Source organism: Miscanthus floridulus, chromosome 4, assembly GCF_019320115.1.
Source record: "Miscanthus floridulus cultivar M001 chromosome 4, ASM1932011v1, whole genome shotgun sequence".
Lineage (NCBI taxonomy): Eukaryota > Viridiplantae > Streptophyta > Magnoliopsida > Poales > Poaceae > Miscanthus > Miscanthus floridulus.
Genome location: NC_089583.1, coordinates 86,900,392 through 86,909,680, shown reverse-complemented (window position 1 = coordinate 86,909,680; position 9,289 = coordinate 86,900,392). Strand labels below are relative to the sequence as shown.

General features: G+C 53.8%; 1 protein-coding gene across 1 annotated transcript in view; it reads left to right on the top strand.

Annotated features, from left to right (window-relative positions):
- Positions 1 to 6,384, top strand: part of LOC136548756 (pentatricopeptide repeat-containing protein At1g76280-like) — a 20,430-nt gene extending 14,046 nt beyond the window's left edge. Inside the window, exons 10-11 of the mRNA XM_066540169.1 lie at positions 108 to 268; positions 6,139 to 6,384. Coding sequence (XP_066396266.1) covers positions 108 to 268; positions 6,139 to 6,384 — 407 coding nt within the window. The remainder of the gene's footprint in view (positions 1 to 107; positions 269 to 6,138) is intronic.
- Positions 6,385 to 9,289: the final 2,905 nt, after the last annotated feature.

Below are 9,289 nucleotides of genomic sequence, written 5' to 3'. Positions count from 1 at the left end.
GAATGAAGGGACGACCTGAAAAGTAAGCGCTCCACACCGCCTTGCTCATTCAACTGCCCACATTGCCTTGTCGTGTCATCACTTTTGATGTCTTGTAATGTTTTCAGTTTTGAAAGTCAATGCCAAGAGGCACCTTGAGGCCGTGATCAAGGAGCGTGACGACTGGAAAGCACAATGCCTTAAGGCCGTCGAGGAACGGGATACGTGGAGCAAGCGGTGCCAAGAAATGGCAACTGGCATTGTGCCCGTCCTCGACCTCATCGACCCGGCACTCACAGAGGAAGAGCTAAGGACGCCTCAGCTCGGACTGGTCGAGAGATGCAAGCAAGCATGGGGATGGTTCCAAGACTTCGTGAAGGAGGCAGGTGAGTACACGGGCGCCCATGTGCTAAGCATGGTGCGTGCTCACTACCCCCTGATCGATCTCAAACGCTTGGAGGCTGGGTACCCGAAGGAGATAGACCCAGACAAGGCCGAAGAGCTTCGGACGGCCCAGCTGGACTTGTCGTCAAGGATAATTGGCGATATTAACCTGTGCGGAGGTGGGACAGCACCTGTGCAGGGTATGCCATCGACAAGTCAGCTGGAAATGCCATCACCTTCAAGCCAACCAACGAAGCCTGCGGTCTCGACCAGCCAGGCACCGGCGGGGCCATCCCCTTCAGCTTGACTAGCTCTAGAGTCCCCGAGAATCGAGTAGGGTATGTATAGGCTTAGAGCTGTAGAAGGAGGACATAGTTGTGTTATTGTAAACTTGAGCCTTTTCAGGCAAGCTTGTAATAACGTAACTGTATATCATTATAAGCTTATTTGTTTTATACAAAACGCACTTTAAGCTTGAAATTTTTTGTGGTGTAACTAAGTGGGAACGTGTTAACGTTCTGTTTAGTTGTACCGTTTTGCTCGACACGTCATCCTGAAAAGTTTGTGCGGCCCTAGTCTGGCATGTGGTCGGAGTATGAGGTACTATGACCTGTGCATACGTGGACGCAGACAAGTCAAACCAGGGGGACCTGCCGATCACCCGCAACGTAGAGAGCAGATCCCGTGCACGTGTTGGGAGGAACCGGAGACAGGGCCTGCTCCGAAACCGTAGAAGGAGTGGTGGTCGGCTTGTACTGGCTTAGTTAGAATAACCATAAAATTCGGAGTGACACATTAGAGTGGTCGGAGAAATCATAGTTGCTTTAGTAAAGTAAATCGAAAATACAAGTAGAGTACATATCTCAGTAGTTAAGCATAGAAACGTCTAAGCTTGTCGATGTGCCATGAGTTTGGTACGTCCGTGCCGTCCAGGTGCTAACCTGTAAGACGTTGGACGTGTGACTTCCTTGATCATGAAGGGTCCCTCCCATGGGGTTGCGAGTTTGTGGACGCCAGCCTGGTTCGTCTTCCACTTCAGGACTAAGTCCCCGACCACGAAGAAACGCTCTTTAACGTTCTTGTTGTAGTACCTGCGCAAAACAGCAAGGTATTTGGCCGTGCGTACGCAAATCAAGCCTTTTCTCTTCTGCGCTGTTGACTTCTAGCTCCCGTACTTCATTGACCTGCCTTCGTCGAAGTTCTCTACCCGTGCTGATCTGAAAGCTATATCTGGTGGGAGGACTGCCTCAGCGCCGTAAACCATAAAGTATGGTGAGACGCCGGTGTTACGACTGGGCTGAGTTCGGAGGCCCCAGACCACGGCTGGTAACTCCTTGAGCCATCTTCCAGGAGCTTTATTTTCTCTGTACATCCTCTTCTTCAATGCGTCCAAGATCATGCCATTTGCCCGCTCGACTTGTCCATTAGCTCTAGGATGCGCCACCGAGACGTATTTTACAACTATGCTCCTTTCATCGCAGAAGTCCCAAAAAGCGTTCCCGGTGAACTGAGTACCCAGATCAGTAATGATGCTGTTGGGCACGCCGAAACGGTGGATGACCTGGTCGAGGAATGTGACAACTTTCTCTGAGGATGCCTGTACCAGAGGCATGTATTCTATCCACTTAGAAAACTTATCAATTAGCACGAAGACGCATGTAAATTTCCCAGGAGCTGGTTTGAAAGGCCCATCATGTCCAGTCCCCAGCAGCGAAGGGCCAAGAGGCTGGAATCGTCTGGATCTCATGTGCTGGTACATGGATTCTCTTGGAGAAGAACTGACAACCCTCACAGCGGCGGACTAGCTTCTCTGCGTCGGCCACTGCTGACGCCAATAGAACCCTGCTCGGAAAGCCTTACCGACCAGTGTTCTTGAGGCCGCGTGGTTGCCGCAGGAGCCAGAGTGGATTTGGTCTAGGAGATGCGCCTTCCTCCTGGGTTATACACTTCATCAAGATTTCCTCCTTAGCGTTTTTGCGCCATAACTTGCCATCGACGAGCAGATACTGCTTACTACGACGCATCAGGCGCTCATTTTCTGTTCGATCGATATAACCGCTACCATCTGTCAAGTACTTGATGAAAGGCGTTCTCCAGTCCGGCTCATGAGTGGTCGGAAGCGGCTCGGTTGTGCTCGGCACCGGAACCGTAGCCACTAATTGCTGGTCTGAAACTTTGTCGGTCGTTGAATCTTCGTCTTCAATGGAAGGCGTGAGCAGGTCTTGGACGAACACCCATGTGGGATTGTTGGCTCGGGATGATCCTAACTTTGACAACGCATCCGCTGCCTGGTTCTTGTCCCGGACCACGTGTATGTACTCGATGCCGTAGAACGCCTTCCACTGTCTTTCTTATTTGCAATCTGCTCCATCTTTCACTGGGTCGTGTCCCAGTCCTTGTTGAGTTGGTTGATGACCAGAGCCGAATCTCGTAGACATAGAGACGTTTAACTCCCAAGCTCAACCGCGATGCGTAGACCATGCAGGCATGCTTCATACTCGGCGGCATTATTAGACGCTGGGAAATAAATCCTGAGGACGTACCGGAGCTGTTCCTTGGATGGTGACACGAAAAGAACTCCCTCTGCTCCCGCACCGTCAATGTTGAGAGAACCGTCGAAGTACATCGTCCATATTCATCGGATCCCGGAGAGGCAGGCGTGCTTAAGTCTGTCCACTCGACGATGAAATCGACGAGTGCCTGAGACTTGATTGTAGTACGGCTTGCAAATTCCAAGGAGAGGGGGCATAGCTCCATTGCCCATTTGACGATGCGCCCGTTCGCATCCTTATTGCGGATGATGTCCCCCAAAGGATACTCGGTCACCGACCACCACACGATATCCGTCGAAGTAATGTCTCAACTTTCGGGATGTTATCATATGGCGTAGAGCAGTTTCTGAATCTGTGGGTACCTGGTCTTGGATTCGTTGAGTACCTCACTAATGAAATAAATTGGCCGCTGTACCTTGTAGGCCGTGGCCCGGCTCGTCCGCGCTCGACCACCATTGTAGTGGAAACTACCCGATCGGTTGCCCGCAATGTAAAGTAGGAGAGTTTCGTCTTCTCTGGGAGCAGTAAGTACCGGAGGTGACGTGAGGTATTGTTTTTAGCTGCGTGAAGGCAGCGTCTGCTTCCTCCGACCACTCAAACTTCTCGGACGCTTTGAGCAGTTTGAAGAACGGTAGGCCTTTTTCTCCTAATCTTGATATGAAACGGCTTAGAGCAGCCATGCAGCCGGTAAGCTTCTGGACATCCTCACCTTTTTTGGGGGCTTCATGTCTAAGACGGCTTTGACTTTCTCCGGGTTAGGGCGTATGCCGTCGTAACTGACGACGTTGCCGAGCAATATGCCAGAAGGGACACCAAAGATGCCACTTCTTTGGGTTTAATTTCCATTTGAACGTATTAAGGGCTGCGAAGGTTGCGTTCCAGATTGTCAACAAGGGTATGAGCTTCCTTGGTTTTGACAACTACATCGTCGACGTAAGCCTCGACGAGGCCGTCTTTTATCTCGTCGTTGAGGGCAGGCCTGTATAGCGCGTTGGTAGGTAGCACCGGCGTTTTTTTTGAGCCCAAACGACATAGTCGTGTAGCAGTAAGGCGCCGAAAGCGTGATGAAAGATGTCTTGATCTGGTCGCCTTTTTGAGAGCGATCTGTGTGATACCAGAGTAGCAATCGAGAAAGGAAATCAGCTCGCATACCGGCGGTTGAATCTACGACCTCGTCTATGCGAGGTAAGCCAAAGGGGTCCTTAGGCAGTGTTTGTTGAGATCAGTGTAATCAACGCACATTCTCCATTCATTATTTCTTTTGCGTACAAGAACCGGGTTGGCTAACCATTCCGGATGATACACTTCTTTAATAAATCCGGCTGCCAAAAGCCGTGTAACTTCTACCCTAATCGCCCTCCTTTTTGTCGCGAGCGAACCGTCGTAGCTTCTGCTTGATTGGTTTGGCTTTGCTGTTGACATTTAAGGAGTGCTCAATCAAGTCCCGAGGTACACCGGGCATGTCGGAAGGTTTCCATGCAAAACACATCCCCGTTGCCCCCTCAAGAACCTGACGAGCGCGTCTTCCTATTTGGGATCCAGGTTGGCCCCGATGAGGGCCGTTTTGCTGGGATCGCCCTCGACCAGCTGGATCGTCTTGTGCTCCTTGGATCTGATGTTCTTGCGCGGAGCTCGAGCTCTGGATCTCCAGGTGGTCGGCCGGGGTCTTCTTAGCGTCGAGCATGGTCTCGGCCATGCGAATAGAGAGGTCGTGGGCCTCTGCTATTTTGAAGCTGTCGTCCTCGCAGGTATAAGCTGCGTATACGTTGCCCCTGAGGGTTAAAACCCCTTTCTCAGTAGGCATCTTGAGCACCAGATACCTGTAATGAGGTATGGCCATGAACTTGGTGAGCGACGGTCGACCAAGAATAGCATGGTAGGTGCCGTCGAATTGAACCTTGTTGATACAAGGATCGAGGACCAGGGGAAAACGCCCTGGCTCGGGTATAGCGGCCCATTGGTCCTTCCTGCTGAAGTAGATTTCACGGTGAGACCACGGAGGAAGCCGTGGATCGGTGAGAAGGTTGTCGGTGTTTGCCACGTTCAAGCAAGCGCGGGCGAGCAGCTTGCGTTCTCGTTTGGTTTCGATGGACACCTTGCCGCCGATGATGGTGTGTACTCGATCAGTCGGCTTGACGTATTTGTGACGAGGGTCTGCATCGTCGTCGTCGTTGTCCTCGTTGCGCTGGTTCCCCCGCGTTGTTAGGCTTGTCGGACGTATCCGGAGCCTGTTGACGCGTGTAGATAGTCTTGAGGACGCGGCAAATTCTCCATGGTGTGGTTCGACTTAGGATGGAGCTGGCAGGGCCCCTTCAATGCTTGGCGTAGTCGTCCTCGTAGTTACGGCGTCCGCCGCCGTTTTTCACGGTATTGACCTCGCCGTCGTCTTCCCGAGCGCGCTTTGCTCCTGTAATCGTCGCGGCGGTTGCGCCGCTGATTACGTTGATCACGGTGGTCGCGGGAGTCGTTGCGCTGGTTGCGGCGGTCAAAATTGTCGTTCCGACCACGATTGCCGCGGTAATCGTCGCGGTGTGGGGGGTGGTCGGAGCGTGGAACCCTTGCTGCTTCTTCAACGATTATCTTTTTAGCGTCGTCAGCGTCCGCATATTTCTTAGCGGTGGCCAAAAGCGCTTGTGACCGATTCGGGTCTTTTCCGGAGGAGCTTGTCTCTGTAGGGCGTCGTGGAAAGCGGAGGCCGGTGACAAAAGCCTCGATTGCCATCGTTGTCGGAGATTGATGGGACCTTGATGCGCATCTCCGAGAAACGCCGAACGTACTCGCGAAGTGGTTCATCCTTCCGGTCCCCGAATCCGTTGCCAGATCGTACTTGTTGCCCGGGTTGTTCACAAGTGGCGATGAAATTGGTCGATGAAGGCCTGCCTGAGCTCCTGCCAAGAGTCAAAATAGTTCGCTGGCAAGCTAACCAGCCATTGGTGACCTGCATGACCAACAGCGACTGGGAAGTAGTTTAGACATGACGTGCTCGTCAGCCATGGCTGAGCGGCACGCGGTTTCGTAGAGCATGACCCATAATTCGGGGTTTTCCTTGCCGTCGTACTTCTGAAGTTTCTCGAGCTTGAAGTTCTTGGGCCATATGACTTGGCGAAGGTGTGGAGTGAACTGCTTCCAGACCCGGCGGACCGTGGGCGGTGTCATACTCCATACGGCGATAGCTTTCATGGGATGCACGATCGTCGGCTCTCTGGTTAATGCGAGCACGTAGATCGCGTCCACCGAGGTGATGGCGGAGATCGTTATTGCCATCGCGGCGATCTCGATTGCCATCTGGGTTAGCCCTGCGGCCATGGTTATCGCGGCGATTGTCGCGGTTATCTCGGCGGTTGTCTCCCCGAACGTCGTGGCGGTTATCCTCCCGACGGCGGTCGTCGTCCCGACCCATCATTGCGACCGCCGTTTCCGCCTTGACGGTTGTCTGACGGGTCGTTATTGCGCGAGCCACGTTGGTTGAGTGGCTGTGAGCGACTTGAGTATTGACGGCTGTAGCTTGATTCGACAGAAACTGATGGAGCCCGGGCTTGGTTCATCTCTGCGGTCTGAGCCATAGCAGCCGTCAGATAAGCTTGTATGTCATCACGGATTACTTGAGTCTCGGGAGTGTTGGGCAGCCGCTGCATTGTCGCCATGGCGACGGCTACGTTGGCGCTTGGAGTCTGAAGACTTGTTTGTCCCCCACCCTGTCGAAAGCATTGTTGAGGTCGCGTGGCTGGACCCTTATGCGTCGTGCCTCCTGATCTGCTCCAGCTTCGGTTTGCCGGCGATTAAACCGGTCAATATTGCGCGCTTCGCGTGCGGTCTTTTCTTGTTCTGTTTCGCCGACCGCTGGCGGCTCGTACGTTGCTGACAACATGGATTAAATCCCCTCGTCTTGGCGGGAAAAGACGGGAATTGGGGGAAACCCGGGGCGTGGTCTGTAGATCCAGATCGTATTTGACGCCTTCATCTTCGTGACGCTGAAGCTCGGTGTGGACAGATGCGTTGGACGCGATGCCGGATGAGGAGCTGGAGTCCGCCCTCTCGGACCGTGTGGACGGATCCTTCCTGATAATCTTCAATCCGGACCCATGTTGACGATGTTGCATGGCTTTGGCTGAGATCGGCGTACAGGACACAGATCCGAGCGGCGTCGTCGACAGGTTGTATGCGTAGCTGGAGGCAGCGTTTTGCAAGGCCATAGGGCTGGACCTGGTGGTTCTCCGTCGGGGCTTCGTACTCGCAGGGTTGGAGACCCGTCGCGAAGGCTAGCTGGCGACGAGCGGAGCGCCCCTCAGGAGTAGACACGACCACAAGATCTGTTCCAAGCGTGCAGGACGACTGGTCCGAGATGGTCGGATAGATCTGTTGTGGGGAGATGTTACCCTGCTCATTAGGTTGGCTTGAATCGTACTTACCAGAGCTAGGGTTTCAGCGAGTTTGGTGCCGACCCGATCGATGGAGTCGAGCAGGTCGGTGCCGTCGATCTGCTTTCCTCTGTAGTGGGGAAACGGATGACGGGTTGTCGGCGTGGCTGTAAGCGTGGTCGGAGCCAGATTGTACCGTGGTCGGAGCCAGATCCATCGTGGTCGGAGCCCCGTTCGTCGTGGTCGGGAGCCGTGTTCACCGTGGTCGGAGCCGTAGCCGATGCAGGTGAAGTAGTCGTCGGCGCGGGTTGAATCCACGCCTCCTCCGCGGGTCATGGCGATGGGGACGTCAGGGCCGGTGGTCCAGGTGATCTGGCCGACGGTGAACGTGAGGCCGTTGGGCGTAGCCATGGAGCCGGGGATGATGACCATCTTGTTTGCTTGGAGAGCAGTACGCACACCCCCTACCCTGGCGCGCCACTGTCGACGAATATGGTCGGCAGTCTACCTAGGGGTATGCCCAAGGTAGTAGATTATCGGCAGACAGATGCGCAAGCCCCAAACAAGACGGTGACGCAAGACAGACACGAGGTTTTAATCCAGGTTCGGCCGCCAATAAGGCGTAATACCTACGTCCTGCGTCTGATTTGTATTGCTGTATGTCAATGAGAGATGTTTTTAGAGGGGTCCCCTGCCCGCCTATATAGTCCGGGGGGCAGGGTTACAGATCTGGAAACTAATCCTAGTCAGTTACAATTGCCATAGTGGCCAGATAAGGATTCCTATTCTAACCGACCAGGATCCTGCTTGGTCGCCAAATCCATCTTGATTCCTTGTGCGGGACTCCGATCAGGTTGACTGAGCCGCACGTCGTATTTCGCGTGGACTGAACCCATCGATCCGGGCCAGCCCAAGCTTAGCCGTAAGGGTATAGGGGTTAATACCCCACACGCACTGGATCTAACCTTCTACTTCCTTTTCTAATCGGTTTACCTGTTCTAGATCTAAAAATCCTAGAAACCGATGGCTCTGGTACCATTGTTAAAATTGTAGATCTTACTAGGGGTTAGATCCGAGGGGCTACTTTCTATTGAATAGTACCATGAAACCTAGAACGTCTACTAGAGTAGGTAGAACGAGAGAAAGGGAGAGGTAGTAGATGGATGTGTCAAACCTGACACCGTAGTGGTGGAAGATCCGCTAGCATCCGCCATGGAGTCGATGTCTGCGCTAGGGCAACGATGGGCGGTGAAGACGGCGTCGGTGATGCGCGGTGGCGACCGGCGGTGAAGGCAGTGGAGTCTGGTGGCGGCGCGGCTGGTGGCTTCCCGTCACTGGCTGCGCGCCCTCTAGATCGGATTAGTGTTTAGGTGTCGGTAGGGAGCTCGGCTTAGGTCAACCTCGTGATTAGAGCCGCCAGCCCCCACCTCTTTTTATAGCGTAGGGTGACAGGGGCTCTCCAGCCATGGTGGGCTGGGCGCCCCGGATCAGGGCGCAAATCAAAGGCTCAACTGGGCCGTTGGGTCCAGTTAGGATTAGAGATCAATCTAACACTCCTCTGTAGCCCCGCACCGGTAGCGGAGACCCAGGACGATCGCAGGGTGTGCAGGGCACCGCACAGGGTCATCGTTGTCGTGGTCGCCTTCTTCCTTCATCATCTTGTGCCCAACGGCGACTGCGAGAGCACCTCCTTCCGTGTCCTCCTCCTTCACCCCGCACAGGAAGCAGAGCCCTCGGACAAACCGAGGACGCGGGGGGCAGCGTGGGGCGTCGTCGTCGTTTACTCCTCGCTTCATATCGCTCATGGCAGCAGGCAGCAGCGGTGGGATTGTCCCGGCGAGCGGTGGTTGGGGGGGGGGTCGGTGAGCGCTGGGCGGTGGCATTTGATTTTTTTTAGAAGTCAAATATTAGGAACTATTGGAGATGAACTTCTTTTTTCTCCTAAAAACTTTTTAGGAGTTGATAAACATAGACTTTTTAGGAGGAATATTTAGAAAACTCTTGAAGATGCTCTAA